Raw genomic sequence first — 22989 nt, 5'->3', positions numbered from 1 at the left:
GCACGGACATGACCAAACCTATAAGTCCCCCCGGACGGTGTCCGTGGGGATGAAAAATGATCTGTAATGTAGGAGATACTATAAATAGTTCTTGCTCAACAACGTGCAGAAATGGTTGGTTACTGTTTACCAAATAGATGAGCAAATATTGCAAATTATGAGAGTGCAAATAGACAGAAACCAAACCCCTACTGAAACTTGAATAAAGTAATGATGCAACCTACAGTTTGCAAAACCATCACATTCGGATGTGCCTAATAATCCCATCAATATTTTACTTTCTGTACCACTATCAAAGTTACTCCAAAAGTCAGCTGTGGAGAGCATTTCATAATGTCTGAATAGGTCAATGTCCTGTGAATTCAGTCACCTCTTGAGGACGTCAAAGATAGAGATGGTATATCTCAAGAATACCAATTGTTCACTTTCATGTCAGGGGCATACTCACTCCATGATCGGTTCCTGTTCCCGACCAGTGCCGTAGAAATCCCAGACAAACATGGCTTCACCGATGCTTATCAGAGAGAGCGAGTCTGGAGTGAAGCACAACTTCTGAACATTTTCTGAATGTCCAATGAATACCTGACATAAATGGCAATTAAACTTTCATCAATTATTTATTTATGGTATATGATTAAAGTTACCCATAGTTACATTTTATGATACATAGCTGAAAATCACCCTGATGAACAATGTTACCTTGTGTGTGATCAATAGTAGATTTACAAGAAGAAATGTCTGGTAACATGCTTTTTAGGAGATCACTTTCAGTACAAACACACAGATTCAGAAAGATTATTTTATTGATGTTGGAGCATCCTAGTATTTCATGTGTGCTCGGTGATTTCAACAGCTTGCAAAGTTCACACTACATGTCAAACAGTGAAGAGAGGGCTCATGACACGATGGGCCTCGCAATGCCAAGGTACAGAAACCAGCCAGTACCCATTGACAGAAAGGCAACAAGCACATGTTAACTATTTTGCAATGAAACCAGCCTTCTATTGGTTAGAAGCGGACAAATTTCATTTGTGTATTTATACATTATCGAGTGCAATTGGATCAGAGATGAAAACACAGACGATTGTGAAACAGTGACATTAGCTTAGTCATTGAGAGGGCATAGGGAGCCTGGGTGTTACGTTGCACTGCATTGATGATAGTGAGCGGGCATAGAATGTATGCATTGGTAGAAACAAACACTGACATGTATCATCGGTTGAAACCTAAGCATTACCCAGCACACAAAACATATAATAGAAGTGACAAAACTTGAGCAAATCACAGATACTGGAGTGTAACATAACTTCAGAACATCTATGGATAAACTCATGTCAATATTTGTCCAAAATGCTTCCTTAACCCTTTTCCACTCCAATTTCCCTCTCTAGAGGTCAAACTTTACCACAAAAATTAATGGGGATTGGGTCAAACCAAGTAGGTGAAAGGGTTAAGAATTACATCAAATCCTCAACAGAAAGCAAGGAAGTCCTTACCTGGAAGTTCAAGTCCAATCTCATATGGTAATCCCATATCTTGACGACTTTATCACCAGCCGTTGCCAAGTGTTTTCCATCCGGAGAGACATCAATGGATGTACAACCAGCTCTGTGAATGTTGGAAACCTGCCAAGATCCAATGAAAACTTTTATTGGTTATAAACATGGAACAAACAAGACATGATATGAATGTGTTGTTCATACTTTCATAAGGACTAGGTGGTGAGGGGTGCGGGGGGAGGGGGGTGTTATTTGTTTTGTATTTGCGTTTTGAATATACAATGAATCAAATCAGACAAAGTCAAGTCAAGTAAATGTAATGTTAAAACTTTGAGACCCTTTACAAACGGGAGCATAGAACGCAGCCTGAATTCATAGTGCAAAGTAAGAGTCCAAAATCTACCTCACTGAGGAGTCTTCCTGTAGTGGCATCTAATTTTAATAATCTTGAGGACGCTGTTACCACTAGCAACTGTCTGGTCTTCTTTGGTGCGTACCACACTTTCACGGCACGGTCCAGCACCTTGGAGTCCATCTCTGAATTCATCGACGTTATGTCTACTCTTACAACCTGAAAAATTGTGTTGAACATAACACACAGTTTTAAGGATGATATCTCATACTGTGATTTTTGTGATACTGATACGATTCTTTACCTGAGTTCTCAGACTTTGGCGAAAAAAAGTCTTTTTATATCTGAATGAAAGATACAGTATATTTACTGATAGGGTGAGTATTTATTATTACCAATATGTACACACACAAATATAATATTCTGGGTCCACACACTCTAAAACACATAAAATTAAGGGACTTTCAAGGACTTTTTAGCAGTTTTGAAAGACTTTTTGAGGTCCAAAATGCTATTTTCAAGGTTTCATTCCAGGAATCAATTTTATTTTCAAGGACTTTCCAGGAATATACAAAACCTGAATTCTGTTCATTTTTATCTCATTTATTCCCATGGTAATATAGACAAGAATATTGCATAATACCAGTGTAATCTGACATAAGATGTATTTCCTTACTTTGCAAATTAACACATACCTCATCGAGTGACCTTGCATCCACAATGCTGACGGTAAATTCTGTTGGCCCGACGAACGCAATGTGGTGACCATCATCACTAACTGCAATGGCATCCGGACCATAGTTTTCACCCTTGGCAACTGTGTTGCCTAGCAACCTGATCAGCTGGTATCCACTCTCTGCATCATACAGTGCTATAGAGCCCAGGGCACCACAGCTGTACAGGTAGTTTCCGTTGGGTGAGTACATCAGACCAGTTACCTTGGCACGGTGTTGTCTGTAAAAAAAAATTAATTCATTTCTAGGAAAAAAACACCATGCTCGTTGCTGCATATTTTCACACTTTATTTTGACACTTTTGGTGGTGTACAACTGTCCGACGCAGCTTAAGGGTACATGAGTCAACATTAACATGGTTACTGTAGACTCGTGTTAATCCCACTTTCTCAGGCTGATTGCAAAAGAAAACGGAAATTCTGTCTTTGAATCTTCCAGAGAGTACAGACTTTCGTAAAAAAAAGAATTGTGTACTGTACCACTTCATGAATATAAATGTACAGCTCTACATGTACATATGTAGCTATACGCAGGACACATGAAAGAATCCTTTCCCAAAATCAAGAAAAAAGTTCAATATTTGTTTCATGCTTTCCACGCTCAGTCTGCAAGGCCAAAAGATGAGCTACTTTTATCAAGAATAAAATACAGGACTACATTGGAAACATGTACTGTAGCATATGAGTGTGGACGTTACCTGTGTTCTGCCAGCAGACTTGTAGTTGCTACGTTGAACACCCTGACACAGCCATTGTCAAACCCACAGGCAAAGACTTGGAGAGACGGATGGTATGTCAGTGCACAGGGGCATTCTCTGGGAGCACTGAAGTCAAATAACTGAAAGACAAGACACAGTGGACAAGTTAAAGCAAAAGTATGGCTATGACAATATTTGATAGACAAGAAATGTTCTGAAGAGAGCATAAATGCACATATCCTTTAATTAGAATACATTTGTGATATGTAGTTCCAGATCAGTAGTAATTAATGTCAAATTAAAAGTACATTTGAGTTTAAACTTGCTGTCACTTATTCAATGGGAAAGTTAAAAAAGCCACAGGATGCCATCTTGAGTCTGACACAGGGTTGCCTGAATACAGTCATCCCATAGCAACAGCAAGCTAAACCACAGCATGAAAAAACATCATCTGAAAATGGGGAATATTGAAATCTTCGTGTTAAATATTTGGTACAAACCTGCTGTAGATTATCAAGATCCCAGATTCTGATGGTGTGATCCATGGAAACCGTGGCGACGTGACGTCTGAGGGGATCCACTGATACCGACGCTATGGAGTCTGTGTGTGATCTCATGACTGTTGTGTACTGTCTGGTTGAAATGTCTAAGACACCAATATTACCAGTCTGAGTGCCAGCTAAGATCTGTAAACCATCAATTGTTATATCCACAGCTGTCACAGGTCCTTCATGTTCTGAAAAATAATTTGTTAAAATGAAAAGAACGTTGTCAATATGGAAATAACTGAAACTGTAAGCCATTCTATTTCAGAATCAAGAATAACAAATTTGAGGACTACAGAAGCGATTGAAAACAGCAAACCCTGTGTTAACTCAATGGGGAAAACAAAATTTTCAATTTTTACAAACACAACCAACCAACAAGCCAGTGAAAACTTTATTTACGTCAGGAGCTTCAAAATGAGCCCACACAAGTGATGTACAAAAAGGTATTGTGTAAGTTTGAGAGTCAATGACGCATTTTAGATTACCGTAAATCTTAAATTGTATCTCTAAGTTAATGATGGTTTCAATATAGATCTGCCAGGATCTCTGGTTTCAAACAATAATGATGGTTCAGAAAACAGCTTCAAGAAATGTAAAGTGAGGTACATACCTGCTTCAAGAAAGACATTTGAGAAATCCAATGGCCAAAGTCGTAGATAACCATCCTCTGACCCCGTGACACAGAACGATTGGTTCACTGACATACAATTGATGGCGATACCAACACCTTCATGTGAATGATGAAACAAAGATTATGATTGGTTAACTTACAAACACCAATGTCCTCATGTACATGATTAAACAGGGACTGCGATTGGTTACTTACAAATGCCAATACCTTCATGGAAATGATGAAACAAGGAGTGTGATTGGCTATTTACAAGTGTATGTACATTAAACTAGCAAATCAAAGCAATATTTACATTATTAGTTTCATCAAGAGAACTCAAATTTTAAATGTCAAGAGAACTTGATTTCTTCAAATATATCTGAGCCTGTCATACTGTATAAATATGTCATTAGTAGTGATAACTTATGTGCAAAATGCAAGGAATTTTTATAAGATTATTTCTGCTGTTATAAAAATTCTAAATTGATAAACTGAAGGATGTTGTACGATACAGATGTGGAGTAAGAGGTAAAATGAACGGTAAATAGTTTGAAATTATATGTCGTATTTTCCCCGGTATTGTAATTGTATTCTATGTTATTCTAGTTTGAGTACATAATGCCTCTGAGCAGTTGAAGATCTTCTTGTCTTTGTACTGAGGTACAAATGTACTTTACCTGCATGAAATGTGTCCTTTTCTTTTTTGTTTTTATCTATGGGGAGCAGTCGTCTGACGTGTACGATAGACACCCTTGAGTAGTCAATCTCAAAGATGTGACCCGATTTGGTACAGGCGTATCTGAAAAGAGGATTTTATCATTCATTTCTTTGCCAGGGGAGTCATTTTCACAGATGTCGTACATGTCAGTCGACGAAGGAGTGAGATTTCTAATAAACGCTATGACCCTGGAGACATAACCTGACTTGGTTGACATTCACTGATGTCCAGTCCCAAATGACCACAGCGGGACTTGCTTGCGATTTGTGTGTTACTGTGAACTCCCATTTGTACAAAGGATGTGTGTATCACAACAAAACACCCTGACAGCCAATGTAAATATTCAGGCTACATCCACAGAACGGCTAATGACTGACATTTCATCAGGAAAATTCTCTGCAGGTAGATCCACTGATAAGCACTCTCCCTAATGACAGAAGAAACATAATGACTAAAACTAGGGTAGTTTGATGTCCCTTTGCAAAATATTTGAACAAGTATTTACCACTTTTGTGAGTTCCAGAGTACCTGCTACTGAACTAAGATGATGATTTACAGTACAGCATCTCCTCAAGTATATAACTTTTATAATCTTAACTCACTGTCTCTATAACTATTGCTTTTCATTTTTATTGCTCGAATTAAAAAATTTATAAATTTATCAGTTTCTACAATGACGCATTTTTATATTTTTGAAAATGTGTCTTTTACAATAACAGCAGTCAATGAAGACTTAAAATGAATATCTTGAAATGAGTGTCATCGCTGTAAATATTTCACATGTCATGCGGAGACAAATTAAACGATATATTCATGACTAGATTGTATTTATCACTGGATTGCGAGATTAAGGCATGACATTTTATGAGTAATATACACAAACTAGGTAAAATAGCAAACAGAGAAAAAAAATTCAAAATGCAAATTTTATTTACATTGTTCTGTCTACGGGATTTCCAGTTGGTTGATACGCAGCGTCGAAACAGATATCGGTGAAATCGGCAGTGTGGTATTCCCCGAGATTCACAGGCGCTGAACGTAACGATCCATTCCTGACGCGCCATAGTCTCACATTGTCATGGCCGCACGACACCATTCTGTAAAGTCACCGCCAAGGAAACTCGTTTAATTTTTGTGGTTTGTCCAATGAGATAAAAGAAGATGTGCTATAGTCCAGTGAATTATGCCAGGTTGACAAAAAACGAGAGATACATGCATGTATAACAAGTTCATTTCGGTATCTACATGTTCTATGTATACATAGGAACTCTGCATAACATCTGAACACATGAGTGGGATGATGGAACAGCCCATAAGGAAATGTCAATTGAAATTTTCTTTGTCTTCATTGAAAATGTGACAAGTTACAATTGAAGATACTACACCCCTTTCACCTCACTTGGCTTGGTTCAACCCTAATGTATCTGGTGGCAAATATGGACCAATGCACTTGAACATGGAGATGTAAGGTTTGGAAATTGGCCAAACCCGGAATTCGAATCGACCACGGTACAAACAAAGCCATGTGTGCAAACGCCCATAGACGTACGTGTATCTCCATATGCGTTGGTACACATGTGTGTTTGTTTGTACCGGCATCACGTGATTATTTGGGCGTACTGAGTCTGTAGAACGCATCGCGTCCTTTTTATTCCGGAGTAGAACCATTGAACAGAAATGGTGCTTATGCATTCTATACAAACAGGTTGGCATAAATATACAAATGTATTTACTATGGGGCAGCATCATAAACTGTTTCTCAGCCAACTGTACCTTGTATCATCAAAACTGGCTATCTTCATTCTGACGATATCAACATCAGTGTGTGCCTTGGCCATGACCGACACTTCTCCGCTTCTGTTGACGCGTGTCGTGTTCCACACAACCACCATCTGTGAACAGTCAAAACATTTCATCATGACAAAATTATTTTACACCGAAAACTGATAAAACATCATAATGAAATTCATCAGCACATTATATATATTTATTGATATGTCCCACAATTTCTATATCAAAACAGGCAAAAAGATACATACAGTGTGTATATATATATATATATATATATATATATATATATATATATATATATATATATATCAGATAAATGTACACAAACCCACTAACCAACATATACAAAACGTGTACAGAGCTTACTACTCATGTAGAACTGGTGTAATATCACTTGATCAAACCAGCAGTCGGCAAATATCAAACACAACCTGCCCCCTCCATATCACTCCATCTACATGTATGTAGATAACATTTTCCATACATTTGCTCATGCTAGCATTGTCAAGAACTTTTCCTTGACAAATATCCTAAAATTCACAGTCAGATATGAAAAAAATGTAACAAGCTGATGATGAAAAACTTTACTTTATGACTACATGGCACTAATAAAGCACGATTGAAATACTGCAATGGCACTCACATTCTTATTGTGGCTGTCTTTACCAACTCCACATAGAACACCTCCACTGTGAGAGAAACTGTTGGGGACGAAATATTGGCAGATATTATTATCAACATGTTTGAACTTCAATATTTTTCATGTACATTAAAAAAGATATGTAAAAAATTATTTAGAATATAATGAGGGGTAATGCAACAAACTACTGCAGAGTTGATAACAGACTTAAAACTAAAATTTGCAAAATAATCCACCTACAGGTAATAGAAACCAATGTAAAATAAATAAACAAAATGTCTGTGTTGTACACTATATAATTTGATACTGGCAAGTTTTTGTAAAATTTCATCTCTAGTTAGAATGATGGGCTCTGATAAGAAACTGCTCATCAAGATGTGCTCATTGACAAAATGAGTGGAAACAGTAAGAAGCATGCATCCAGGGAATTGAAAGCAATTTATAAATAGACTGTCTTACCTCAAACAGTACACAGAGTGTACGTGGGTTTTGAACATGGCTAGACACTCCCCTGTGTCAAACTTCCACACTCTTACCACACTCAGCTTACCAGTCTGAGCTGATGCCAACAGACTTGTGCTTCCGTTGAATGCAATGGCTGAAACCTGTAGAAAAATGTCAGAACTTAGCATTCAGTGGTGAGAATTCTCTTTCAAGAAAAAGTTGTATGTAAGGTAGATGAGCAAATCCATTTATTGTTTTGGTATCCACAGTCCAGTGTGAAGGTCACTGACCAAACGTGCTGCCCTACTATTTAGTTTTCTACGCCTGTATATACAGTCTTTAATCACACGAGTGGATAAACATTCATTGGCCACATCAGACATGCTGAATGGCATGTTCATGAGAAGATTTAGTTATCTCAGACCCCAGACCACAGAGGGTTTGCTTCCATCCTATGTCAGACAAACGCAAACTCAAGAACTCAAAGTCATCCGACTGATGTTTTGCGGATTTTTACTCCATCCAATGTTCAATTTCCTAAATAGTTCCATTCATTCATGCATAGTACAACAAATGTATATTAATGAGCATTGTGTGAGTATGCAAATCAATTTATAATGATCATCATCAATGCAGAATATTCACTAGCCTAAACTAAAACATTACATATTTTACCTGACAGTACAAAAAAGACAATTTCCATGGTAACTATCAAAGCATTTACTCCAAAGACACATTCAAAGATATAGATTGTTACTTGCCTTGTCAGTGTGTCCCAGAAAGAACCTCTGGTGTCCATTGAACGCATTCATTGCAACGATGACAGCATGACATGGGTAGACTACAGTGGTACCATTGTGACTCCATAGTGCCTGTCAAAATATCCAAACAATCAGACATAAAAAAACACTTTCATTGCAGCAGATAACATGTTTTACCTGACCTTTTTATTGCAAATTGTTTGTACTTTTCTGCAAGGGGTGGGTGGGAGAGAGAGAGAGAGAGAGAGAGAGAGAGAGAGAGAGAGAGAGAGAGAGAGAGAGAGAGAGAGAGAGAGAGAGAGGGGGGGAGGAAGGGAGAAGAGAGGAGGGGAAGGGAGGCGACAGGAGAGAGAAAGGAAAAGAGCATTAGAAAAAGAAAGAGTAGACTGGCAGAGATACTGGGACTGAAAGACAGACAAATGGACAGCGATACTGACAAAATGGCTACGGGAAAAAAACCTAAATCCTATCATCTTTTCATACCTGAAACTTGAGCATAACTGATGCCATGACCACATTAAAACAAATTTCACAAATACTGAGTTAAGGTTTACTTTTAAGGAAGAATGAGCGTTTTTGTCTGCAAGAGAGGGTTGTTGAGTGTTTTCAGAGGATTACGTTTTCAGGAAAAGTGGAATGAACAGTACTGACCTCTCTAGACGTACTTCCTCCAAAACCGATTATTCTCCTGAGTGACAGGATTGGATCAGGTTTCAATGTCTGAAATGTGAACATGAATAAAGTTCATGATCAATGTTATCAAAGTCATCACCAGGCTTACATTATGCAAAATACTTACTATAATTCAATAATACACAGTATGTTCAATGCATGTTGGACAAGAGAAAATAACACCCTCTCATCTCCAATAATTTAATCTCAACACTGGTTTTTTTCCATGACTGGTGATATTTGTGTGGCATCTGATATCTCAGTAGTTATGGTCACCACACCAAAGTTTCCAGTAGTTGAGAAGGAAAGTATACATGTATATGTTTTAGGACCTGTACTTTGTGGGAATGCTATCATCAAATATACACACAAATAATGAAAAGAGAAGGCTCCTGCAAATATAGACGACACAAATATCTGTTCACCATTTATCTACAGACAATGTTACATTGCAATGCTTACCTTGTAGTCACGTTCATGACGAGGAATTGCCGTGTTTCCAGTCACTTTGGTTGTATGAACCTTTCAAAAATAATAGGAAGTTTTGTCATGCTTTTGTGCACCGACAAAACGTACACACTTCCATACTGCTAAAAATATAATTTATGCATGAGTCAAATCACCTTGGTTACAGCACAGTCCCACAGAGGGAATATGCGATTACAGCATGATGAATGTGACACACTTTAAGAACACTGGGCCAGATCTTGCTGGATAAAACACTCTGGTTTTTCTCATTCTTAGGGGGCCTCATGTCTTGTGGTTCATGAAAATGGCTACTTTGTAAAATTGTTCCGCAAGGAAAAGCGTTTTTCTGTTTTACAATGACTGTATGAACTGTATGCTGTAACTACTTGTATATTCTAACATCATGTTCAGTATACGTTTATGAACTTGTGTCTACAGATTCAGAATCACAAAGGAGTTAATGGGAATTTTCTTTTTATGAGCAAATAGATTTTTTTAAAAGATACAGCCAAACCGAGTAGCATTGGTGGTGTTATATCAAATTTACACTGAACCATATAGAGGGACCGTGTCTACACATGCACTTTTCCCATGTAAATTCAATGTTCTCATCAACGAATCAGCAATATGGCTCTGTCTGGCGCATGTGTAGATAGTGATACTGGAGAGTTTCATGTGCAAAATGAGATCACTGGAGATACAAACCCAGAAAGTAAACTCAGTAACGCTGCAATGAAAATACAGACCTAAAAGTACGAATTGACATCAAAGTACAGTGCTTTGATGGATTGAACTTAAAGACTACATCAATTTCAGTCCACATTGAGACAGAAATGCAGATCCACAGTTGATACCGCAATGAGTACTTCAACAAATAAGAATTATTTTTTGTTCATGATATACGCATATAAAGATATAATGCATGTCCCCGTTGGCCACTCTGACAGAGAAAAACACACTCGCAATATTACAAGTGTCATAAACAGCGCCCTCAAGAGGGCATGATCGTAGAAGTATTGCCTGGGAAAGAACCTCCCTGCAAGGCAGGACACCAAATTGAACACTTGATTGACAGCATAAGGCTGTCAAGAAGGTAAGGACAGTCAAAGGTAACTTTACCAAGCCTGTTTCATTATGGTGTCGGTGAACAGTGACATCATCTTCCGGATGTGCAAAGACATGGACTTCGCCTTCCCCTCCTTTGACTACGGTAGGTCCATCCGCTATAACGTTTACTTCTGGCAGGTCTTTTGTGACTTTAGTCTTGCGACGTGGCTACAAAACAAAATACAAATAATAATTTATTGTTGTGTGGTTCCCTACTTCGCGGTTTTACCTTTTCAATATCAACATGCCATTCTTACGGGAGACCGTTGCTCGTATGAAGTACACTGGGCCACATCTACTTATGGTTGGAATGTATACTTGTCTAAGGGTGCCTTTAATGGCAAATAAATATAAACATACCCCCTAGGATAAAATAAAATTGTACTACACCTTGCATCGGTCCAGTATTTGCCAGTCTATTAATTATAATTACCACTTGAAATTATTTCCATCCAAAATGTTGCATATTTGACTGATTCATATGAACAGTATTTGCTTTGCTTTGAAATTCACCTATTTTTTTATTCATTCACTGACTTTTTTCTTTGGTATGTGAATACATTTTGTTTTAAAAGGAAGAAAGCCCTGGTCGCTAATGCAGAACAATCATTGTTTCTATATTAATACTGCACTCCAAGGCTTTTTCCTTCAAAGTATTAAATTTGGTCATGCTTGACAGTCAGACAGGATATTACATGGCTAGGATTGTGACACAGTATTTTATGTTAAAGTTGTACGCACTTTGAAACTGAAATATCGAAACTTTGCTCATACTTTGTGCAAGGAAACTTTCAACTATTCTAAATTTGAAATGAAGAATAAAAATCAGGGGTCACCGTGCAAATTTTGTTACTGGAGAAACAAATTACCTAACTTTTACTGACATTTGAAATTAAAAATGGCTGCCATCCCTGTATAAACTCTATGGTGAAATTTTTCATTTAAAAAAAAATGACTTTCTGTACTACAAGAGCTTCAAAATCAACCCACACATGTGGTACATCAGAACAGCATTGCAAAAATTTGAGCGCCCAATCTACCTTTAGTGTTGTTATAGAATTAACGGGCGACGCGCTGACCATTAACGTTTATTTGTGGGCAAGGGCGAGAGGAAAGCCAAAAATTAACGGGCAAGGCTTGCTGAGCCCGTTAATTTGGCTTTCCTCAAGCCTGCGCCCACAAATAAACGTTAATGGTCAGTGCGGAGTCTGTTATTTCCATTATATTATCAACGAACCGGAGAGAACCGTCAAAATTTGCGAAAATTTTTGGAGCGAACGCAACTGGGCCCCAGAACTGAGCAATATGCGACGCACTGTCATGCGCGCTGTAAAATATTGGCAAATCTGGAAATATTTTCAGAAAAAAGTATCTCAACTTCGCCCACAAGTGCTCCATTTTATTTTGTGATTGATTATGATTTACGTTTGAGCTGCAAAGTTACGATACTTTGAGTTGTTAATCTTATTATTCATATTCACGGGCATATAAACAGACCATTACTGTCTATTTGTGGTCAGTCACATGGTTCAGCTCGACCAGTCAAAATGCGACAGGCAGGGCATGGTGATATAATAGCCCATAAATGTTACAGTAGGGTTCCAATATCATTTTGCTGGGGCCTAACTTGCTATGTAGTACACAAAGGTACATATACATACACTACTATGTTAAATGTACATGTTGGCAATATATATGTACCCATATATCATAAACAAGGGACAGCGACAATCTTATCATAGAGTCCTCAATTGTTTACTTGTATACTTGTACTTGTATATAATTGTATTGGGAAGCTAGATAACTGCTGTGGGAACCTAATATCATATTAGTTGTCCTCTGTAGAATATGACTGCATTGATATACCAAGATGAACCCTGGGTAACATTACCTGGGAACCCTTGTTAAATTTACATTAGATACTGCTCTTTTGTGACTTTTGTCTTGCAACGTTGCTGCAATAATAAAAGTCTAATCTCCGATATGATGCCTTGCTGAGTTCTCGGTACTTTGTGATCAGTCACTCATTAATTCATCAAAAATCACCCTAATGAATTTACGCCATGACTGATGGTATTGCTGCAAAATTCAATTAACCTGAGTTGCTTATGTATCTTGTCTCAAAGTTTTCATTACAACATTACCCAAGGGTTCTCCAATAATGGAGGAGTGGGCCATCCCGCTCTTTTTTCAAGCAACTCATTCATACGTAATAACAATACAAAAGAATATAGTTTTTTTACAACAATATAATGTGCAAATTATGCATTGTTATGTAAATTGGCCATCTCTGTTTTTTCCAAGCTCTGGAAAAACCATAACAACAGACCGAAAACAATAAAAGACAACGCTGATTTCTTTCCTTTTTGTCCTGGACAATTCTACATCTCTACAATTTGTTTGTTTTTTTCAAAAACTGTTTGTGTGGTCGTACTTGCTGTAGCTTAGAACATGAAGAAGGTCACAACAGTCTTTCCAATTTCAGGAAAAAACTCAAAATCCTCACCTTTTTGGGCGATGTCAATTTATTTATTAAAGACACTCTATCACTGACAGCCCTGCTCACCTGGAGAGAGAGAGAGAGAGAGAGAGAGAGAGAGAGAGAGAGAGAGAGAGAGAGAGAGAGAGAGAGAGAATGTCAATTTCATCATGAAAACAAAATCAGTGTTTGAAGACCACCCTACAATTTATGTCATTGTACTTTCAAGATTAAGGGTACATCACAGATGGTTTTGACATTGACTCATTAACACAGATAATGGTTTGATCAATTACAAATTGAGGTTAATTGACCCGTCATGATGAGCGTCAGCTTTTTAATCATGGATGCTGCACTTGTAAATGTCAGCATTTAATTAATTACGTATTTCCATTGTTGGGATAATGAGCACAGCAAATACAAGGATTGTGGTGAAAATGCATTCTGTAATTGAGAGCAAGTCAACAGATGCTGTACGTGTACTGACTAAGGAAAATGAAACTATGTTGTCAAAAATTTCCATCGCACAAATTATTCAGATCACCTTCCATACAGACAGCAGAATAAGTGTGGGATTAGTTTTTTGATAAAAAATTAAGTAAATCAAGTAATAAATGACTTTCATTACAATGTATTTAAATATTTGATGTGTCTTTCACGTCTTTTTACGATTATAAAATCTGTCACATAGACAAAAGATGAAATAAATTAAAGCAAAAATAAAACAGAAGCATTCTTATGCTTGTTATCATGAGTTTTCCTATGAAGTCATATTTGATAAATTATCATATCAGTGTATTGAGAATTCTTATTTAATATTTATTTGTCCTTAGTGCACAATAAATCATGCAAAAATGGATTTGTTCATAAATAAAAACTTTGTAATGATTTTTGATTTCCAGTAAGAGATACATACATTAATGCTCCTAAAACATGATATAAGCTCGTAAAACATTAAAATTTAAAACTTTCTACCCATAATTTGTTTGAGAACACATAATTCTTTTATTTCGCATCAAGAATTAAATCATCTTGTCACCATACAAACATAATGATAACAGATGCAAATCTCTTAAAATTCAAAACAGTGACTGCTGTCTATAGAAACTCTATCATTTACTGAACTCTATTATTTATTGGAAAATTTTCGATGGTCACTAAACCATGGTGGTTGAAACTAAATTTGAACTACAGCTTTCAGAATGAGTTTTGTAATGGTTGTGGGCAAGAGAAGATATGTAAGATTTAAAATTGACCCCTGAGGCGCATTCTACCTAGTTGAAATGCATGTATGGGACAATGACATCAAACAAATGGGTTGACTTTTGATAGTACCACTAAAAACAGCTATTTTTTAAGTTTAAAAATCAAGTGGTTAGGATTACAATAAATAGGATAAACTTTGAAAAGCACATACATTTGAATATCAAGCACTTAAATAGGAATTTTAAATTTGGATAAGAATTTTGAAGCAAATGAGACAAAGAGAAATTTTGTTTTTTAAACTTATTGGTCCGATAATTTATATTATGCCAAAAACATATGGAGTTAAAATAAATTTAAAGTAAATTTAAAATCTTATTTATTATACTTTGATATTATTTCACCTTTATCAAATACGTCAATTATTTTATATCTTGGTCTTAAAACTGTTATATCTTTTTATATAAAATAAGGTAAGTACGACATTGATAGGAATTGGGTTCTAGTAGGAGACCTTGACACAAAATTTCCAAGGCATTGATATCACATATGACAGTAATTCTGCAACTTTTTAATACACTACCTTATATGTTTACATGCAAATTCTTTGACAGCATCACTGCTCTCTTCAAGTTCCTTGATACCTTCTGAATATGTCTTCCAAAACAGACACAGAAGTCCGCCAGTCCTTGTGATAATACAGTACGCTGAAAGTGAAAAGTCCCGGTTCCACGTGGAGTGAAATCTCTGAATGCACACAATGAAATTACTGTCAAAAACTTACATTGACTTGAGTTGGAGACACTCTCTGTGCAGCCATGGTTCCTAGCGGACTCCTAGACAGAGTTGGGGAAGTTGCCCTACCTATTTGAATTGAATCGAATGGAACTTTTGTAGCATCCGACGGAAATCTGGAAGACAAGAGTGCAAAATAATATTAGAACAGCAGACAATTAGTAAATTTACAAATATGACTTAAAATAACTAATTTTCAACAGAGGTATATAAATATTTGGCTAAACCTACCACCACACCCCATCCCCCCATCCCCTTGCTGTAAACAGTCCCAGGGTCACCAATAACAATGGGTTGGGTCAAACATGGCGGTGAGTAAAATATCCGCCTGTTGGCTACTTAAAGTTGACATTCTCAGAAATTATACATGTACATGTATTTAACATCAAAGACCATTTAACAGTGGAATCAAATTTCCTGATCCTGGATTACGAAGATGTCCTTGAAGTAAGACACGGTGCGATCATATGCTCCGGATTTTCCATTTTGAATTTAAAGTGCTCTCTAATACAAGCAAATGCATTACAGAGAATAGAAATGTACCAGTAGGACAAGTGAAATATGTAAAGCCAGTCGTCTTCTACAATATTCTGCAAAAATTGGTACCACATGTTTGAAATTACATGTAGTCCATACTATTCTGGTATAATGACAGCAGTTGTCTAGCATGTTTAATTCAACTTTACTGAAATTTCCCGCATCTTTAACCCTTTGAACCCGGCACGGACAAAAATGTCCACATGATGTCATAGGTCACCAGGGAGCCAGGGTGCAAAGGGTTAACCCTCATTAGCTTATGTCACCAGTCTTCCACTGCTTCAAAACTGTACAATATTTGGATTCACGCTTTTGAAACGGGAAACAATCAGAAAGCTCAAAGTTGATCACCATTGTGTTGGATATGAACAAGAAGTACGCGCCAAAATTTTGTGCTGTTATTGTCACATTTATACACTCCATCAAAATGAACTTAGAAGCATTTTTCATGAGTGGTGAATGCTGTGTGAACATTTCAATAACTGACACAGACAGTACAAGATTTTTAGTTGGGTATTGGAGGCCAGAACAATCTAACAAAAAGCGACCTAGCGGCCGATATAGCTCCGCTGAGTTTATGTAGAGAACTATTTTTGACACATGTTGATGAAGAAGGTGGAAATCTTTGATAGCTCAATGCAGTGGCCAGAAAAAAGTGGCTAAAATAGCTGCAAAAATACACAATTGAAGATTTCATCATACTTTGAATATATCACATCGGATCATCCCTAAGAACATGTCAACCAAAGCTATCTGATGAGTAGTTTTTTGAGAATAAAATTTTCTGACCAAAAATGGCAACAATTGCCCCCAAAAATAAAAATTCCAGATTTCATCATAATTTCAAAAGATCAAATTTAGTTAATCTATAGAAACCTGTATACCAAATTTCAAAGCTGTTAGACCAGTACTTTTTGAGAAACACATTTTTTGACCAAAAATGGAAAAAATTGCCCCAAAAATTCAAAATTGCAGATTTTATCATAATTTCAATAAATATCATTTAGTTCATCTGTAGAAACCTGTATACGAAATTGCAAAGCTGTCAGATGAGCAGTTTTGGAAATACACAAATTTTTGACCAAAAATGGCAAAATGGCCCCGAAATTACAAAATTGCAGATTTCATCATAATTTCAACATTTATCATTAAGGTGATCTGTAGAAACCTGTACACCAAATTGCAAAGCTATCAGATGAGTAGTTTTGGAAATACACATTTTTGACCAAAAATGGAAAAAACTGTCCAAAAATACAAAATTGCAGATTTCACCATAATTTCAATAAATAGCATTTAGTTCATCTATAGAAACCTGTATACGAAATTTCAAAGCTATCAGAAGAGTACTTTTGGAAATACACATTTTTTGACCAAAAATGGCAAAAATTGCCCCAATACAAATTACAGATTTCATCAGAAATTCAATATATATTATTAAGTTTATGTATAGAAAGCTGTATACCAAATTTCAAAACTCTCAGACCAGTACTTTTTGAGAAACACATTTTTTGACCAAAAATGGCAAAAATTGCCTAAAAATGCAAATTTGCATATTTCTGCACAATTTGAACAAATCTGAAATAGATCATCCCTAGGGACATATGTACCAAATATCAAAGCTATCTGACTGGTACTTTGAAGATGAAGATTTTTAAAGATTTTTTTACCAAAAATGACAAAAATTGCCTTAAAAATACAAATATGCAAATTTCACCACGATTTGAAGAAATCTGACTGAAGTCACCCTAAGTAAACTGCATATCAAATTTCAAAGCAATCGGACAAGTGATTTCAGAGAAATAGATTTTTTTACAAAAAACACCAAAAAATGCCCCAAAAATACAAATATGCAAATTTCACCACGATTTGATCAAACTTCAGTGAGGTCACCCCAAGTGAACTGCATATAACATTTCAAAGCAATTGGACTTGCGTTTTCAGAGGAAAAGGCAATTGTTGACGGACGACGACGGAAAATCAACCTATTGATAAGCTCTGCGTCGCTGACAGCGGAGCTAAAAAACTTATTCAGGATTTAAATGTTGTGAAGTCCGTAAGAGATCAGACAAGAGTAGATGTTGTAAGAACTGATTGAGAACCCAAGTAAATTTTAAAATAAACGCTCAACACATGAAAGAAATGATATACAAAGAACAAAGCTAAAAATGAGTTGAGGCACAATGGTACCTGAGTTTTTGTAAGACAGACAGACATGTTATGTGACAAGCTCCCTTTTCTTCACATGCTGCAGGGTAAAATACTGTAGGAGCTAAAAGTGGCAAAATAAAGGTTCTTCAGTTTTTGTAGTTGATGGACAGACAGACAGACAGACAGACATATTATGCTGCAGGTTCACTGTGCTTCACATACTGTATGGCAAAATAGGAGCTAAAAAGTACAAAATCAGAGTGATTGCATGTTGATGTCTGCAATGAGTTGAGTTCTGAATGCTTAGCCTTGATTGATGGCATGTTTCGGCAAGAAATTCAGACCCATTGTCCATAAATATCCAAGATCACTGCGATTGCGGCAACAATCCAGACACAAATTGCATCTTTTCATCCAAATATCTTCTTGCAAGACGTCGCTAATGGTCGGAGAATGATGGAATGAAAGATATCCAATCATGGATATGTACACAGCATCATAAAGGAGACGAGAGATTATAACGGAGACATCCTCACTCACCCTTTGGAAAAGTACATCGGTGTTATTAACGTTGCAACTGTTATCAAGTGCAGGATTGTGCAATGTGTACAACCCACACATGTGATTGAACAGAGAGATATCAACATTCTGATCAGATGAAGTTTACAATATTGTAGTGCATGAAAATTACTGTGTTTTGTGTTTAATTGCCATTTGCATGTCCTTTGACAGAGAATCAAGGCAAACTGCAGTTTATTCATCGGCTAATGTTTATCTGTTGGAGTGTGTGTGTACATGCTGAAGGGAACGAACATAAGTCTACATAAACAGAAAATGAGAAATTCAGCAACTGCCTTCGTTGAAAACTGGATATGACTGAGTACCGTAACTACTACAGCTTAGCGTCTATTCGCTTTGCAAAACTGATTATTTTATTAGGCAATCTGACGCATACAATAGCTATTCAATCCGACACATTTAAACCAGTGAATAGACCGTCCTTCTAGCTAAACACTGCTCAGGTATTTTTTCTTTTCACCTTTTCAAGTGGAGTAGCTGTAAAGAATCACAGGCTATTCAGCAACTGTGAGTTTACAATGCCTGCAGGGCTTTATAATGAAGTTTGTCTGTTTGATTACCGGGTACAACGTCGAGGCTCCACTCAGTGCACCACTGAGTGTCCGCGTTACCTGTACATCAAGATTTGAGTAGAATTTATCACTTTTTTAATGACAGACCCTTCTGGTGATTGGGTAAGTTTATGTTTCTCTTTTGTTTTTTATTGCCTTGAGATGACACTCTCGCCTTCTTTATGACTAGAAAGTCTTATCTACAGCGTAAATATTCGTGTAGTTTGAACAGCACCGTTGTGAATTGTAAACCAACCAACGTCAGTGGACAGTTAACTATTCATTTCACAAAAAACCTTAACCCAGGTATTTCAGTAACAAAGGCCTATTGTTTGTGACTGCAATGTATCTTCAACAGTCGCAGTTGCTTCAACTCAGAATTAAAATTCTATAAAGCCTCAGATTATGGCCTGGAAATGAGTATCGCAAAGTACGAGGGAGCTGATCATGTAAGGAAATTGTGACTGACTGAACTAATCCTTGAGAAAAGCTGAATGATATTTTACAAAGCAGTGTCTTAACAATCACTGCATGTACATTGTCAGGCATCTTGCATGTCCTTACAAGACACACTGTGGAGGTCGAACTGAGGTCATCATATTCATCAGTCGCATACCAGTGTTTTCAAACCATTCATTTCATGAATATAAATTTCAGTGATATCATTAAAAACACAAACATTAGAATCAGATACTTTGATGGTTGGCAAACACATCCCCTTCTGATACGTCAAGTTTAGACTGAAGAATTTTGCCCATACCAAGTTGAGAAATTTTGGTTTGATTAGCTTGCAGTACCAATAACTGTATATATAACTGTTAGTGGTGGGGATAGAGGTATACACGGAATGCACTGTGGACAAATTCGCTGTCTATAAACACAAAGTTGACAAAAGTATGCTGTCCGTCTAACATGTACTGTATAGCAAATCGTGTGTACACCGAAAAGCATTGAATGCTTTAGCTGCTCCAGTTTCAAGAGTGTTTATACTACAGAGGTGACATTCTGTCCAATGTACTGTGTTCATTGGGCTTTATGTATTGATCACTTAGTCCGCATTAGACAGGTCTTCTGATCAAGGCAGTGTCTGTTCTGAAAAGTGTCTGTGTTGACAGTTTCTCTGAATTCAGGTGCCCAAATAAAGTCATTTTAAATGCACACGATTTCAAAATAAACTCAGGTGGACAATTATTTATGGAAAGCTGTTTAAAGTTAGCAGCGCTTTCGTCATCTTTTCATTTTTAATATTGCTGATGTTCCCTTTGAAATCCATGACGCCTTCAATATCATTTTTGATGCCGATACAAATTATCCGTAATGTTTTAAAAATAGTGGTGTTTGCACATGGAAATGAAGGCAAAAGTAACACACAGTTATTTGAAGCCTGTTAATTGAATGATGATGACGTTGCGGTTTTCCTTGGATTTGTCAAACAAGACTGGAAAATGACTAGTCTATTGTTAAAAGCACACACTGGAAGAATACGACAGGCAATAATTGCTTAAGTAACCTGCCAGAAACCGACAAAATGACGAAATTTCACTTGAGGCCAATTACCAAACTACACAGCGTACGTGTAATTTAACATCCAACGCTTTTATCCAGTTTTCCTTTCACTGGTTCGATATTTTTTGTGAAAAAAAAGGGCAGTACAAACAGTGCTGCAAAACCTGTTAGCGTGTTAATTGCCTTGCGATAGCGTAAGGCGGGAAATAATACCGGGTAAAAGTTACTGTTACAATAGCTTTGCGTGACTGCAAAAAATGCTTGGCTCTTGAGAAGGCTGAATTCACTGCGTCCACACAATGCGGTCAATGAGTGTAGTATTTCATGCCGATGTTTGCCTTCTATAAACAGTATCATACGGGTCAAGAAAAAAATCGCACCCAGGAATGTCGCCTAATGAACTAACAAAAAACGATCTTGAAGTCCTTTAATCAGTGTCGCAGTGGGTGAACTCGTGAAAAGTCATTAGAGAATAACAATGTAACCTAACCTTTCACCACCATGGTTTTTCCCAAATCCATTGTTTTCTATGGTAAAGTTGGACCTGTATACAGGGAACTGGGGGTGAAAGGGTAAAAAAATTACAAAATTTCTGAACACTTTTGAGTCAATTTTCGAATATTCTTGAAACTTCTTTGTACCATTCCTATTTCAAGCATGAAATATGTAAACTTTTCTTATGTCAAAAGATATTTGCTTCAGTCCATGGCTTGTCAATTTTGCACTGAGTTCATATTGTGTAGGCACCAAAAGCCAGCAGAGCCAAGGATTAGACATCAGGGAGTGTTAACCCTTTGAGAGCTGTAATTTTTCCCACCTAATTTTAGTGCAACATTTAACACATTTTCATGAATTTTTCTGTAATTTTTTTGGTAATTTTGGAGCAAAAAGAAATAACTTTCATTGATTACAATTTTTTATCAAAATTTTGGGAAAAATCTGAAAAGAAATTGTCTTGATCTGAAAAAAATTGTCAGCACTAAATTTTACGAAGGCTACAAAAGTTGACTTTGGCACTCAAAGGGTTCATATATTTTGTTTGCTGCGATCAAAGGATTTTGTGATTCCAAGTAGTCCAGCAGGCAGGTAAAGAGTACTCTGACTGTATGACATAAGAATGGTTGCAGGACTGTAAAAGTAACAGTGCTTCCATTCCTATGAACTATTGAATACCAATGATACTGATAGGAGCAACAGAAGTTACGAAAAAAGGCAACAACAACTGAAGAAATACGAGATGTTATCCATACACCTGATAATAAAAGCAAATAAAATCTAGAAGTACAGAAAGTTATGTACTTGCCATTTCCTCCCAAATATTGGCTTACTGAGAAAATTAACCCTTTGAGCACTGTAATTTTTTCCCGCCAAAATTTTAGTGCAACATTTTACCAATTTTTATGAATTTTTATGTAATTTTTAAATAATTTTAGACCAAATGGACATGGCATTTCATTGGCTACAGTTAACATTGCGACAAATCAGTACCAATCAGATTTCAAAACCATGACCTAAATATCTGTGTATGTGTGCTTTGACAGACAGTGAGAATGTTCATATCAGGGTAACTACAGACCTTGAAGTTTCCATCACGTCATATGTATAGAAATTCAGTGACTAACTAATGTAAGTGGTCATGGATATTTAAAACCTGTGCATGACAAAAAAAGACTCACTGGGTTCAGGGGTCAGGTTCAGCTCTATTTTATGCATCCTACAAAACTGAACGTGAACAATGTAATAAAAAGTTTATGAAATTACCTGTCGTACAATGGATCTACTGATTGCACGATTAGTAATGCAGTGATTATGACAAATCAGCTTTGTAAATGAAAATGCTTGAACTATATGCAGCATATACAGACTCCGATCCTGACCTTCAGTGTTATTGTCATGGTCGAAATTATAATTCTCACAAAGGACATAATCTTTCAAAACATATCTCGCTTTTGAAAATGTGCGTACAATCACATCAGTCATGAATAAAAAAAATTGTATATTTATCGTTCAAAAGCTGCCTTTTCTTTGCAGAAAAACAGCATATAAAAGGAGGATATAGTGATATACTGGTAGTCACTTAGATACAAATAGAGCTTCTTTTTTACAAGAAGAAATATACAGTTGCTGAGAAATCGCTTTATTCTAGTAGC

General features: G+C 36.6%; 2 protein-coding genes across 5 annotated transcripts in view; one reads left to right on the top strand and one right to left on the bottom strand.

Annotated features, from left to right (window-relative positions):
• LOC139151240 (WD repeat-containing protein 90-like) overlaps window positions 1–22989 on the bottom strand; it is a 44061-nt gene that overhangs the window by 16266 nt on the left and 4806 nt on the right. For both annotated transcript variants that reach the window (XM_070723891.1, XM_070723890.1), the window contains exons 5-22: window positions 15508–15634; window positions 13548–13607; window positions 11054–11209; window positions 9929–9988; window positions 9446–9514; window positions 8795–8905; window positions 8049–8194; window positions 7593–7650; window positions 6932–7050; window positions 6094–6255; window positions 5118–5239; window positions 4441–4557; window positions 3783–4018; window positions 3283–3422; window positions 2547–2805; window positions 1903–2070; window positions 1497–1625; window positions 449–582 (exon numbers count right to left, since the gene is read on the bottom strand). In XM_070723891.1, coding sequence (XP_070579992.1) covers window positions 449–582; window positions 1497–1625; window positions 1903–2070; window positions 2547–2805; window positions 3283–3422; window positions 3783–4018; window positions 4441–4557; window positions 5118–5239; window positions 6094–6255; window positions 6932–7050; window positions 7593–7650; window positions 8049–8194; window positions 8795–8905; window positions 9446–9514; window positions 9929–9988; window positions 11054–11209; window positions 13548–13607; window positions 15508–15634 — 2373 coding nt within the window. The remainder of the gene's footprint in view (window positions 1–448; window positions 583–1496; window positions 1626–1902; window positions 2071–2546; window positions 2806–3282; window positions 3423–3782; window positions 4019–4440; window positions 4558–5117; window positions 5240–6093; window positions 6256–6931; window positions 7051–7592; window positions 7651–8048; window positions 8195–8794; window positions 8906–9445; window positions 9515–9928; window positions 9989–11053; window positions 11210–13547; window positions 13608–15507; window positions 15635–22989) is intronic.
• The window catches only part of LOC139151241 (voltage-gated inwardly rectifying potassium channel KCNH2-like), a 59186-nt gene continuing 55537 nt past the window's right edge, over window positions 19341–22989 (top strand). For all 3 annotated transcript variants that reach the window (XM_070723895.1, XM_070723892.1, XM_070723896.1), the window contains exon 1: window positions 19341–19456. The gene's annotated coding sequence lies outside the window, so the exon portion shown is untranslated. The remainder of the gene's footprint in view (window positions 19457–22989) is intronic.

This window comes from Ptychodera flava, chromosome 15, assembly GCF_041260155.1.
Source record: "Ptychodera flava strain L36383 chromosome 15, AS_Pfla_20210202, whole genome shotgun sequence".
In the NCBI taxonomy this organism is placed as follows: domain Eukaryota; kingdom Metazoa; phylum Hemichordata; class Enteropneusta; family Ptychoderidae; genus Ptychodera; species Ptychodera flava.
The sequence above is the reverse complement of the archived record's forward strand: the minus strand, read 5'-3'. Positions and strand labels throughout refer to the sequence as shown.